This window comes from Carassius auratus, chromosome 3 (genome assembly GCF_003368295.1).
Source record: "Carassius auratus strain Wakin chromosome 3, ASM336829v1, whole genome shotgun sequence".
In the NCBI taxonomy this organism is placed as follows: Eukaryota; Metazoa; Chordata; class Actinopteri; order Cypriniformes; family Cyprinidae; genus Carassius; species Carassius auratus.
In genome coordinates, this window is record NC_039245.1 from 4,932,280 (window position 1) to 4,946,809 (window position 14,530).

The following is a 14,530-nucleotide window of genomic DNA, read 5'->3' on the forward strand; positions in this document are numbered from 1 at the left end:
TCATTTCTTTCTTTCGTTCTTTCTTGTCACATTGTCTGTTTCTCTATAGCTGTCTTCTTCGAGCGCTGGCCGTCTGGAGAGACAGAAATGTGGCACACTGAAGCCTCTGTTCTCCACTTCTTCATCTCACATTATCTCACTCAGCCTTTTTTCTGTTAACACTCTCTTTATTAAGCTCTCGGAGACATGAAAGTACAGTACAGCCCATACGCTGGAGCACAGTAGTCAGCATGGGTGGGGATTATTTTAACATTGTTTATTTTTTTTTTACTATGTTATCATTGTTTTTGTGTGTGTGACAGTTTGCAGTGTCTATATTGGGCAGCTTTGTTTGCTCTGAGAGCAGATCCTTGGATGGGTTTCCCTGAATGCCCCAGAGAAGGGGCTTGGAGTGGAGGCAGGCACAAATCGAGAGCTGCTTTGCCCTTTATGTTTTTTTATTAAACCCATTTGTCGTGCTCACATCTTGACAGCACCACTGCAGATACAGTCGCCAGCTTTACCTGCTGTCAGTAGTTAAAGGCAAGCTTACCAAATAAAAAAAGTCCTCATTTACTCCACTCTCATGGTTTTCTAAACCCACAGACTTTCTTCTGTGTGACACAAAAAGTGAACGTCTTCCTGTCTGTTACTTATGTAATGGCGTTTGTAGTTTATAATCCCCGTCCACTTTTATTATATGGAAAAGAGTGGCCAGAGTTTTCTCCATAGAACCTTTCTTGTTCTACAGAAGAATGTACATCAGTGTTTGAAGTTCTTGCTTCAGGAAGATCTTAATGTATTACTTCACCAATTCACCAAGAATGAATCGGATTGACCAAAAGTGACAATACAGATGTATGTAAAGTTGTTAATTTCAGTTTCCAATAAATGCTGTTCTTTTGAACCTCCAAGTAGTCAAAGAAAATGTATCTCAGTTTCCACAAAAATATTGAGCGGCGCGGCTATTTTAAACAGTGATGATAATATAGCTATGTGTTTCTGGATCATCAAATCAGCGTATTAGAAAAAGGATCATATGGCACTGAAGATTGGAATAATGGCTGCTGGAAATTCAGCTTTACCATCACAGGAATACATTTGATTTAAAAAATATATTTAAAAAAAATAGAAAACTACAACAACAGTAATAACATAAATGCAGCCTGTATCCCTTTCTCCTTTTGCTGTGATGTTCCTGAAACAGACTGGCTACAGTTACTGATGCACAAGCCGTTAAAACTTGTCGTTGAGTTAATCACAAAGGCTTAAGTCATTCGCTCCCGAGAGACTGCATTCCAGCGCTCTGAATAGCAAGTCCTGGTGTCCAGAGACTGTAATACAATTACTCACATTTGTGTGTTTGTACTGGAAACTGCTGGAACAGCTGGTCAGCCCATAAATCAATATTAAGGTAGTATTAGTAGCAGCAGGACCAGCTATTGTGGCCTGGACAGGAAGCCCTGAAGGTGTGTGCGACTGGATTGTTTTTCCTTCATCTGGTAGAGCCTGTTTATTTTACTCAAATGACCTTCACTGATACTGTCCCAGACTCTGTGAGCTCCAGTTGCCCAATGAATAACAAGTACAGTATGTGCTGAGTTTTAATCACACTGCTAAACTCTCGTGTAATAAATGGAGCAATTCCAATAGGATCCTCGCAAAGCATTGCTCAAGCCCTAAATATAATAATATAATATGGTGTTGGGTTAGTATACAAAAAATCCCTACTCTTAAAGGGATAATACAACCAAAAATAATTTACTCACCCTCATGTCATTCCAAACCAGTATCTTTGTCCATACAATGAAAGTCCGTGGGGTCCAGTGTTGTTCCACAGAAGAAATAATATAATGTAAATACAGGTTTGAAATGGCACGAGGATGAGTAAATGATAGTATTTTCAAGGTCTGTACATCATCAGAGCCCATTATGCTTCAAGTGCGTGTATGTGTACATGCATTTTAACTAAAAAATCTGAATTTGTCTTGTTTAGATGTGATGTAAACACTTTAGGCTGATGTAAGATGTTTAGTCCATTTAAACAAAGTTACTTTTAGCTCTTCGTCCATGTCCGTTCACCCACAATGCCTCAGTCACAGACTGCACAGAGCAAACAGCAGTGATTTGAGCGGAGGTCAGTTGTCCTCAGGGCTCACAGCAGCTCGGAGAGATTAAACCAACAGGTTGATTCTTAAGGATTAGAAGCGATGGATTAGAGGACTGTTATCTATTATAACCACTGTGTTTTCACACATTTTAACACAGCAAATAAATACACTACTGTACAAAAGTTTGAGGTCAGTAAGAGTCCGTTTTTTGTCAGAAAAGAACAAATCCTTGTTAGCATTAAATTGTTCAAAAGTGACAGTAAAGACTTCTATAATGTTTCAATAGACAGTTTCAATTAAATGCTGTTCTTTTGAGCTTGCTATTCATAAAAAAAAAAAAAATTATATATATATATATATATATATATATATATATATATATATCACAGTTTCTACAAAACATTTAAGCAGTGCAACTGTTTTCAACATAATGATAAATGTTTCCCGTGCATAAAAAAAATCAATTAGAATGATTTCAGAAGAATTATGTGACACTGAGTCTGCTGCTATCATGCAGAAATATATTTTAAAATGCATTTTTATTCTGATTAGCTTTGCTTAGTTTAAGTTGATCAAATATAAAAATATCTAATAAAAATAGAAGCAATTAAAAATAGAAGCTATTTTGCATAAGATACATTTTTGAATAGAATGTGTCTCCGTGCTTCTCTTAGTATTTTAACTTGTTGTGGGTGGTTAGTCTCCTTCAAACACATCTATTAAAAAGCTTATTGCTCAAAGAAAAAAAAAACTTTACAGTCAAAGATACAGCATTTCCTCAAAAGCAACAACTTTCCATGGTTTACACAAAGTATTCTCTATTAGTCTTAGATTGTTTGCACCGCAATGATGCATCCAGTATATTCAGAATCACTATTTATGATCACTTTTATTGTCATGTTGGGGACATCCCGTCACTTGTGTCTGGTGTGTAAACGGTGTAATACTATGGATTTTTTTTTCACACATTGCTCCAATACAGGATCTTTAGTCAGACATATTGCCGAACCAAATTCATTTCAACAACAAGTCCTGTTCACACATGACCTCTAAATGGAAAAATGTACTTACATTTTCTGTGGAGGCGCCTACTGTCACATTTTCTCTCAAATAAATGTGTGTTATTCTCAACTCAGTCAGAGATGAGGTAGGGTGAGAGCTGTAGACTTGTTCTGGGTCTGTTTTCCTAGATGGATAAAATGGATGTGTGTATTTCAATGATCATTAGATGTGGGTGTTTTTTTTTTGTTGTTGTTGATGCTTGACATTTATGCTGTAGAGGATAAAAACTATGCCTAATTAAGAAAATGGAGGGGAAAAAATTAAATAATATTGTTTGTGTTTGAAATCGTGCATTTTGGGCAAACTGGAAAACGACACTCAGATTGACAGGCAGATCATTATGCAGTGATGTAAGAGATTGGTTTATTAATCAATTGATTAGTTGATTGATTGGCTTCCCTTTAATGCCTCTCAGGATCAATAGCACACAAATGAGTGTTTTACCACGGATAGGTTTTAATGTCACAGTTAAACAAGGGTGAAATTTATGAAGGTGTTAATGCTAATAGTTTATGTGTTAGTGGACTTCCTTTGCCACTTCTATAATACTATGTAGTGTTTTACCCTGCTTGGTGAAGCATCGATCGTAATCAACAACTTCCTGTTGTGAAAGTTGGCATCCTGTTTCTTTGCTTGTTACATTTTTTTTTTTTTTTTTGGTAAAAATGAGTGAGAGGTTGCTCACTGTATCTCATTTTTATTACAGACCCACAACTCTGCTCTTACATGCCAGCCTTTCATTTTCAAACGCACCTGAAGATCCTGACTGGCTGACTATTACCAACTACACAGAAAAATGACTTTAAACAGTTTTCAATTTTTTCTTTAAAATTTCACAAATACTTAAAAAGAAATGCCAAGTAGCACACTGAATTAAACTTGAAACTTTGAATTAGAAAGACTAAAATCGTATTTGCTTGTAAATAAAACAAAGGTTAATACAATTTCAGGGGCCCGTTCTTCGTACATCGCTAACTCAGTTAGCTGGATTTGATCGTTGATGATTTGGCACGATCTTGGGTTATTTGGTTCTTCGAGGCTTATCCTGGATTTGCTGTCATAGCAACAGATCCATAAGTTTAAACCTGTCCGGGAGCTGCTTATTTCATGTAAACAGGATTAGATTGCAAGTGGAACTGATATTTAAAATCTATCCCGGCCACTACTACTAAGTCAAAATAAAATGTTGATTCCGAAGGAAAAAAAACAGTTACATTTTTAAAGAAAAGAGTTGAGAATAAACACACTCACACATTCATTTGATCTAGTTGGACGCTGTTAATTAGCATCTGCAGTGGACGCTGTCTGCAGTCGAAGAGTAATGCACTGGAGACTTCTTCCTTTTCTCATCAGATATCACATCAGAGAAGTGGAAATTAATTGCTTTACAAGTGTTTAATAATAATGTATTAATAAGTGGTAGGCAGGCTATAGGGAGGGCTTTGTGGTCCCAATAAGACAGCATCTATTTAATCATTTCAATAGATAAAATTATTGTTAATAAAATCTAATTTTATTATTGCATCCTGCTAATGTACAACGCTACTGAGAATAGTATCTGCCAAGTATAAATATACTAAGTAATAACTAAGTATTAATAGCATAAATAACATAACGTAAATAGAAAGGCTATTTTCTCTCATATGCTGTGAATTTTCTTTAGCACACTGAAAGCGGAAGAGCGTTATTCGTGTGAAGCATGCAGCATGGATCATTATTAGTTCTGCGTAAAGACAGCACAGCGCGAGCTCAGAACAAATGTGTTTACTCGCAGGTCTCAGTCACTAAACAGCGCTGTGAGAAGCAGAGCTCTCCTATACAATCCACAGATGTCACAGTGATTTAGACTAGTTTAAAGGCAGATGAAACTGCGCTGCCATTCTCAACAACACTGAGAAACAGGAGAAACACTGTGTGACAGCAGTGCAGTAAGAATAGGCTACTTTTCAATCCACAAATTAATATTTACAATGGATTTACTGTAGTAAGACTAAACCTACCAATTAATACATTAATACTAAACACTCGGAGTCATAATGCAATTAATTTCCACTTTACCGGTGTGTGATGAGAAAAGTGAGTTTGGCAAAAGACGGACTTGAACCCAGATGATCGTATCATACACTACTCTCCGACCCACCCGACTGTAGACACTGAATAACACTGTCCAACGAGATGAAGCGAGCATGACACCAGTGTGTTTATTCTAGACTTTTTTTAAAGGAATTTACTGATGTACATTTTACTTTGACATTTTTCTCACAATTTAGCGACTTTTTTCTCGAAATTGAACAACTTTAATTTCGAGATGGTTTGAGTTTTTTTATTATTGCTTGGCCGTAATCCTCTTCTGTATTTAGCTTTATTTTACTTAACTATTTTAATTTAAATGTAATTTAATAGTTTTATTAAAAACATTTACCAAATGAGCCAGAAGTAACATATTTTTATTATTATTATTATTGTTATTATTAAAATACAATATTAGTGTATTTATTCCTGAGCTGATATCTGCTTAATATACAACATCAAGTCGATAACCAGTATAGCATACTACTGTTTGAAGATTTTGCATACTGCATGCTGTTTCAGAAAAAAAACCTATAAGCATTTTGTGCCATGATATACTTTGCAGTAAGCTACTGTATATGCTGGTATATGCCAGTTTTTATCCACCATCCTTTATTGTGATGGTCAGGAACATCAGTACATACTATATCACTAGTGTTATTATAACATTAGATGGAGAGGACTTTAAATATTAAAAACTTTGCACATGTCTGTTTCATAAGTCTGAATATTTCATAAATGGCCATAAATTGGAAATTCAACAAAGGATTAAATACTAATGAAACATCTACAAGAGAAGGACCTCACTGGTTTTGTTATATGCAGATGAGCTAATCTGCATTAGATGAATATTAAATTGGAAGGGAACGAAGCAATCGTTCAGTGCTGTTCTGTGCTGGCGTGCTCTGTCTCTCTCTCTCTCTCTCTCTCTCTCTCTCGCTCTCTCACTCTTCTTGACCTGTCTTGGTGGGATACTGTAGACCACCCTGCACCTGAATCACATGTGATTTTGAGGTCTTTGATTATTAGGCAAACACAGTTTGTTAAGAATATTTGTCACCTCCTTTCAGAACGCTGAGGGTTTCTCGTGTGTGTGCCGGTGTCACCTTGTGTTCGTGTTTGTGAGTGTGTTATTAGTGTGTGTGGAGTGTGTATCCGTCTGCATATAAAGACAATCTCCATGGCAACCAGGGGAGGAGTGTCAAAACTGTGCATAGAGAGGCTGATGTTCACCGTGGTTCGGAGAGAAAGGTGTTAGCACAGTCGCTTACTTGGAAAAGAGCAATACATAAGCTAGTGGAATAGAAAAGTGCATACAAACTATGTAACGGTTCTGATTGCTCACAGTTCGGTTCGGTTTGTTTCACTGTGCGTGTGTGTGTGTGTGTGTGTGTGTGTGTGTGTAATGCTAACACTCTGCCCTGTCCCCATGTATACCAGTGAGAGTTTAGAGTGTGTGAGCCAAAAACACACAATCAAACCAGCTGTATTCCACATGCACACACTGCAAATGCATGTCCGGGTTAGAGCTCATATTAGCAGTATTATCTGTCACATCATGTAATTTATTGTTTTAGTGTCATATAGTGCGTCAAGAAGGCATTAGACACTAATGTCTTTGATTGTGAGAATAATGATGGGAAGTGAGCCACAAGACTCAAATAGTGGTAATGTGTACCTTAGAAGAGGCTTCTCACCATTTAACACAAATCTACCATCTATTTAGTTGGTTTTATAAAGTTTCAGTTGGTCTACTACAAACTTTTTAGAAGTATTTCATTGTATGTATTTGTCCATTTATTCGGGGGAGGGTCTGGACTCCCAAGAAACCTGGAAGATCCTGGACCCCAGTTTCAAAATCCCTGATTTAAAGGATTCACTGTTACGATTCATTTCAGTTGATCACTTCCCAAACCATTTAGTGCGTCCGGTATGCGGCCAAATCCTTGTTTTCATTTGCATCAAATTAAGCGTGGCATGAACTCTGACTGAGGTCTACAAAGACTATGAACTCTCTTCTGCTCTGAGGAAGGAGTTCACAGAGGTTGCATGTGTTTCAGACACATCTGGCCTGTGAATTTCTGTCGTCCCGTCCAACATTCCGTCTGAGAGAGAGGTACAGAAAAGGGAGACACCAAAAAGAGACAGAAAGATGGAACAGACTCCTAGCCTAAGACAGATGGCACCTGGCATGCGCTGTTTGACCAGGCCTACAAGACAGGGATTGACCACATCTGTGTGCTGGAATCCAGAGATCCCAGAATTCCAATTTATGGCATTTTATCTTATTCAACTTTAGTCAGGAATTTCATATACAGTGATGCAGGCAAGGTTGACATGATGTCATCATTAAATACATTTGCACTGCACAACCATCAAGACGGAGACAGGAATAAAGAGAGAGGAGGGGGAGGGAGAGAATGTGGGGGGGTGGGGGGTGACACAACGTCATAACTACAATCGCCAATCCGGGCCATTGCCATGGAGACAGAGACATGTGAGCAGGCCTATGGCATTCACAGTGAGGGTGCTCCGACCTGCTGAGAGATGAGAGATGCAGCAATCTGAGGACGGGAGGAGTGACCCAGAGAAGAGACGTGAGGAGGTGTGAGAGAGAAATAAAACGGTGATGTGGTACACTAAATCTAGCTGTGCTGGAAAATCCTGATGGTAGCTGTATCTAGGTGGTCTAGATGGCAGGTAGACTGGGTTTAAAGCTGGAGCTGGTGACCTTGGACCTCAATTATAACATGTAAAATTCCATTTTATTTGGTGTTTTGAGAAATTAAAGAGATACTTTATTGGTAACGTACTCATTTCCCTGTCATTCCAAACCTGAATGACTTTATTTCTTCTGTAGAGTGAAAAAAGATGATATTTGAAGAATATTCTCTCTGGTCCTTTCCATTCGCTTCATAGCGACAATAGCTGTTCAGATCCAAAAATGGCAGTTAACAAAGTCAATATGACTCATGCGCTATATTCAATAGCTGTAAGGCTCTATACACTGCACTTATACGCTGTGTATGTACTTATGCACTCAACCATGTAATGTAGGATTATTAGGTTATTTTGTCATTCATAATCGGAGTCTGGTAGCCCCTCCCCCTCCGCTATGTAATTAAAGCTTTTTTGAGGTAGCGTATTTTTCGGACTATAAGTCGCACCTGAGTATAAGTCGCATCAGTCCAAAAATACATCATGATGAGGAAAAAAACATATATAAGTCGCACTGGACTATAAGTCACATTCATTTAGAACCAAGAACCAAGAGAAAACATTACCGTCTACTGCCTTTCGCGGCTGGAGACGGTAATGTTTTCTGTTGGTTCATTTCTCTCGGTTCATGTCAAATTAATTTTGATAAATAAGTCGCACCTGACTATAAGTCGCAGGACCATCCAAACTATGAAAAAAAGTGCAACTTATAGTCCGGAAAATACGGTAGTTCTTTTGGGATATTCATTCATGATTCACTCATAGAATCTTTTATGTTTTTTTGTTTGTTTGTTTGTTTGTTTTAGGTCATTTTTGTCAGTGAACTGTCTGCGTATCTAAAAGACCTGCGCAAACTGTTGAGTTCCACAAAAGAAAAGGAAGTAGTAAATGAAAACCTTTTCATTTAGGGGGGTAAACCGTTCCTTAAAATGAAAGGAATGATAGAATATAATGTACAGGGTGAGTAGATGAAAAGAGGGAGATGAAACAAGAGGAAGTGAGTGGTTGTGAAAGACACAAGCGCAGTAGGATGGGGTGGGATGAGGAAGTTGAAAATGACTAAACAAAAATGAAAAGAAAAATAAATGCCTGCAATTTTGCTGCATTATGTCCTCATGTACCCCACTATTATGTGCATAATTTTCTGAAGTTTTCCAAGAAAAAGAGAGCAGCACCAGAGAGATAGATTGGGGAATGATCACTACTGCTTGTGTTAGAGCTACTGTTCCAACATTTCGTCCATCAGCATTTTTTGATATGATCATGATTTGCAGTAGAATGGGAACAGATCAGAAAGAAAAAAAAAAGAAACGAGGGGAGGGGAGGTTTTTTTAATCATTTATCTGTAAAACTTCGCCTTGTTTGAAATACGTTTATGTCATTAGTCAGAATTTATTTCAGAATGAATGTTTAACTTTGTGATCTACATTAAACAACAACGATGGATGGTGGAAGGAAAAATCTAGTCAGATTTCAACATGACCGTAATAAATATATTTCTAAACTTGGGATGTGTTTTGAAACTCTTTTCAAATCTATCATCATGTAAAAAAAAATTGGCAAGTAATGGATTAATCACATAATATTACATATTGAAATGATGTATGAGTAAGACTGCTGTTATTAATAGTGAGCAGCACCGAATCTTTCAATATTTTTGAACAAATGTGCTAAATGATAGGGTTGATTGAATGTTTCAATGATTACTCACCAAGACAGTTCTGGTTTTGTCCCTAAGTCTACATTTTTGAATGAATCTGTTGAATGAATAACTCTTGTCTCTTGTCAAGTAGTGTCAAATGGAAAGAGTGACTTCCTGTATTTTGCTACTCCCCCTCAGTGCTTGTAACATGGGCTTTAGTAAGAACGAAAATATGCTTAGATCAAAGACGACCCTAAACAGGAAGCTGTAACCAACAGATATTCAGTAGATGTACACAAGACTCGTGGGTAAACTATGCTTCTTTATATAGAATGGCACTAGTTTTTTTCCGGCTTACTGTTGTAGTTCTCAGCATATAAGTGCACCCACGGATGTGCACCCTTATGCTGTTGTGGTTTCAGGGCCCTGTTCTCTCTGACAGAGAACATGATGCATGACTATATCTGTATAAACTGCTGCTTTAGCTGCACAGTAAGTGGTGCCCAGAGCTATAGAGAGAGAAAAAAACATCTTCACTGAAAGAAGATGACTTCAGATCTGGACTGTTTTCCAAAAGGTGTAATTTCCACTAGCTGCACCAAATGAAACTTTAAAATAACGATTGTCTGCCCTACACTCCATCTGTCTGACATTGTTTGGCGTGTTAGTAGCACGGCCCAATTAGCGCCTGCTGGTGGAGGTCAGAACTGCAGCATCTGGACACGGAAAGCTGCTTTCTCCATTGATAGCCATTCAAGTAATAACTTTGTATTCTGATGAAATCATTGTTTTTGCAATTTTTTTATTTTTTATTTTTTTGAGGACTGTTGAAGTCATGACATGAAACTGCCCATGCTACGTTTGACCCCTTCACTCCATCATATCATAATATCAGATCATTTGGCCTTTTTATGACACGCAAGGATATTTCAGCTTTTAAAATATCACATAATGTGACTCCTCAAAGTAAATAACAATATTTGTGAAAAATGTACTTGACTAAAAACTACTTTAATGCTATTTTAAAATGTTTTATGATTATTTTGATCCATTATTATTATTATTATATTACCATAAATATATGATAATTTCTTGAAAAACAAATTTTTTCAAGTCCATGTGAAACCATTTGGCACGTGTTACAACTACAATTTACAAGCTCTTCGATCTTGTTTATTATGAATCTGTACTTCTGTACTGTCTGCTATAGACAAAATTTTTCATACCAATTTTTAAAAACTTGTACTCCATCTGCTGTTGCCCAGTGAAACCATTTTCAGCAATTGTGACCTGTATCTGAACCCAAGTCTCCAGACAGCAAGTGTTAATTAATTCATAATTCTTACAGTAATTGACCTGCTCTATTACTGTCAGTGAGGATGACTTACAGAGAAAAGCAAAAACACAAATTAAACTACTCTATACATTAAACTTGAGCTTTTTGGCTTCGTTTTCCCAGGTTTTCACCACATACTCGAACGAGGACTACGACAGGCGTAATGATGAGGTCGACCCCATGGCGGCTTCGGCCGAGTATGAACTGGAGAAGAGGGTGGAGAGACTGGACCTTTTCCCCGTCGAGCTGGAGAAAGGTACTCGAGCCGCTGATGGAGATTTCCTGACTAAACCATGTGTGTTTAGAGCCTGTGTGACATGTTATCTTGAGGGTCCTTAACTTCCTGTTTCCAAACAAACTGACTGAAGCAGCTTGTTTTGATCCGTAAAGTAAGCAGCTTTTCCTGATTAGAAAATCGGAGGGGTCGGGCCCTGTCTCCTAAAGCGGTCTGGTGGTTACGATAGATACCGAATATCACAGCATAGACATAGAGGCATTGTGTTCAGCTGTGGAGTTTTATATTCCAGTGGGAATATTACAGTTATAACCGCTCTGGGCTGAAAAGAAGTGATTAAGAACGATATAACTTCAAGAGGATTATTTGGAGTCAAATGTATTTATAACTGCTAAATAATTATAATCTTAAAACCTGCTCAAATGATTTACAGTCACAGGATAAGTCCCATACTAATTCCAGCTCATTATCCTAATATTTAAGTTATTGCCGTCTAAAAGCCTTAAATCTCTATTGAAGTGCACATTTACCATTTTTTTAGTATATAATACTATTTTGAATTAGCTTTTATTTTTAGATTTGTGGTTTTCATTTAAAATTGTAGTTTTAGTTTTAGTTTAGTTTTAGTTTAGCTTTTTTTTTTTAATTCTTGTTTAGTTTTTTATATTTCCATATAGCTTTAATTTATTTGTGTTTTAGTTTTAGCAAAACGTATTCATTTCAGTTAGCGGTCTAGGTTAAATCTCTAATTTCTAAAAGTTTTTCCATCAAATATTTATATTTAATCTTATTTCAGCTTTATTTTAATTCCCCAAAACTTGAATTAATAATAGCAACACTGATTTAAAGAAGGTTTTGTTATATTGATCATATGACTGCTTGGGTAATTTCCACAGCATTACAGTCTATAGACTTCATTTCTTCCTGGTTAAAAGTTTTAAAGAAAAAGTTAAAAGATTTCTGTCATCCTTTATTCAAAGTTTCCCATCTGCCATAGCTCGGAGGTCTTACTTGTACCTCTGTGTACTAATGCTTGATGTTGTGTTCACTTATGAGAAGTCATGTAAACCGTAACGCTGTGATTCCTTCCGGTCAGATAAAGACGGATTGGGAATCAGCATCATCGGGATGGGTGCTGGTGCGGACATGGGCCTGGAAAAACTGGGAATCTTTGTCAAGACAGTGACGGAAGGAGGAGCCGCCCACCGAGACGGAAGGTCAGTCGGAGAATTACAGGATAGAGTGGGATTTATATGAGTGAAAACGAGATTGAAAATATACTGGGATTCCTTTACCTTCTGCCATTTATTACTCCTTGGACATCTGCGTTCGTCAGTCTGCAAAAAGGGTTAAATACCAAAGACACAGGCATGCAGTGGAAACTGTGAGGATCATGCATTAGACTGATATAATATGATATGACATTTATGCTTTTGTCAAAATGAATAGTGTTCATGGTTTTGTATCTATAAAACAGAAGTGCACCTGGAGTTATTCTTGATCGAGTATGTAGTCAACACGCATGTGTATGGATGGAGGGATGCTATTTATCGATCTATAATGAGTAGAATCTGACCTTGCAATGGCATCTGAGCTCTTCAGGCCCTGGAGTGAGTCATGGAGGTCACAGAGAAGCTACTTCTATCCGTCAAGCTCAAGAGCTTTGAGAAATAACAGCAGTTCGGCCTAGAGAAGACCACTTTTGCTTCTGACGTTCATTTTGATCGCAGGAGATTCAGCGAGTGTTAGCAATCTTAATAAAAACTCATAACATTTCTCTCCGGTCTTGAGTCAGTAGGTTCTTGCTGCATTGCAGTGGCTTCTTTCTCATTTTGGCATGACAGTAAAAAAAACAGTGGGCCTGGAAGCCACAGGAGATATAAAAATCGAATAAACCAATGCCGAAACGAGCTGTCGCCACACGTGTGACAGAAGTGCTTAGATATTGAGTGGGACAGACACTTTGCGCTCTGAAAGGACCTCACCTTCACTCTCATTGGTCCTCCTGCTGTTTATCAAACACAGGGGACGGTTTTGGATGGGGCTGGATAGATTGACATGTTTAAGACTGAGAGGATGGATCGATCATTTTAACGGCTTGGAATACAAGAAGAGGTTTAGTTCAGCTTTCAGACTGAATAAATGATTCCTTTTGTCAGTTCCTTTACACGTATAGTGATGAGATTGATCAGTGTCTTGGCCCAAGGTGTAGCAGCCATTTTTCTTTTCCTCCCTGAGCTGTTATGCTGGTTATTTTTCTTCTTGGTAGGATCCAGGTGAATGACCTGATCGTGGAGGTGGATGGAACCAGTCTGGTGGGCGTGACCCAGAATTTCGCTGCAACGGTCCTAAGGAACACCAGCGGCACTGTCAAGTAAGGAAATGAAACCACTTTCTCATTGAAACTTCATCTAGGATCTCACAGGTCAAGGTTTGGCCTGCTCATATTTTATTTTATTTTATTTTTTATTATTAAAGTTTTTTTTTTATTATTTAGAAATACAATCATAACATGAATTGTGTTGATTAGTATTACATTTAAAATTACCTTTTTATATTTGAATATATTTTAATTAAGTCATTTTGCCACCCATTTCTCTTCAGTGTCACACAATTCTTCAGAAATCATTCTTTTTATTAACATGCATTTATTTTATCTTTTTCTAAGCTTATTGTGTCCTTGCTGAATAAAAGCATTCATTTCCTATTAAAAAATTTTCATCTTCGTGATCTGAAACAGTAATGTGTGTGTGATAGAATTACATATGACAAAAATACTTAAAAAATATCTAGACCAATGCCACACTTCTTTATTTCTGTATCCAAACAATTAAAAAAATATAATAATAATAATTAAAAAGCTATATGTTCATTAGATTATTATCATATTCAGGTAGACCTCAGGCTTTAGTGTATTAGAATTTAATTTCTCTATTTAATCCAGCATTATCTTCTGTCATCTCATTTGGCATTAGATGTACACTGATTCATTATCATCTCTAATAATGCTTTATTACTTTGATTTTTTGACCTGTGTGATTGTATCTTCAGTCAAGATGAGGGATTGGGTAGCATTTCAAACAAGCTCACGCATTTGCGTCCTGTTTTCTCTTAAGCTCTTCTGGCGAGGCATGGATGGTGCTTGATTGTAGCGCCGGGAAATGGAAAATGTGATTAATAGACGAAGCTTAAGTCCAGTGGGAGTGAACACGTTTAATAATAACTTTTATTTTTGTGGAATACCTCAGCACAGAAGCGACTGACAATCAGTCACTTTTAAATAGGATGCAGTTGAAAGCATCGAGCAGGATGGTGATGAAGTTTACAAGCCTTTTAGGCTGCATAATGCAGATCTTTTCTTCCTGTTAATCATCACA

The 14,530-nt window shown here is 37.2% G+C and overlaps 1 protein-coding gene across 2 annotated transcripts in view; it reads left to right on the forward strand.

The window, feature by feature from the left end:
- The window catches only part of LOC113044384 (neurabin-2-like), a 34,764-nt gene that overhangs the window by 12,188 nt on the left and 8,046 nt on the right, over positions 1–14,530 (forward strand). For both annotated transcript variants that reach the window (XM_026204349.1, XM_026204341.1), the window contains exons 3-5: positions 11,042–11,174; positions 12,250–12,370; positions 13,423–13,527. In XM_026204349.1, coding sequence (XP_026060134.1) covers positions 11,042–11,174; positions 12,250–12,370; positions 13,423–13,527 — 359 coding nt within the window. The remainder of the gene's footprint in view (positions 1–11,041; positions 11,175–12,249; positions 12,371–13,422; positions 13,528–14,530) is intronic.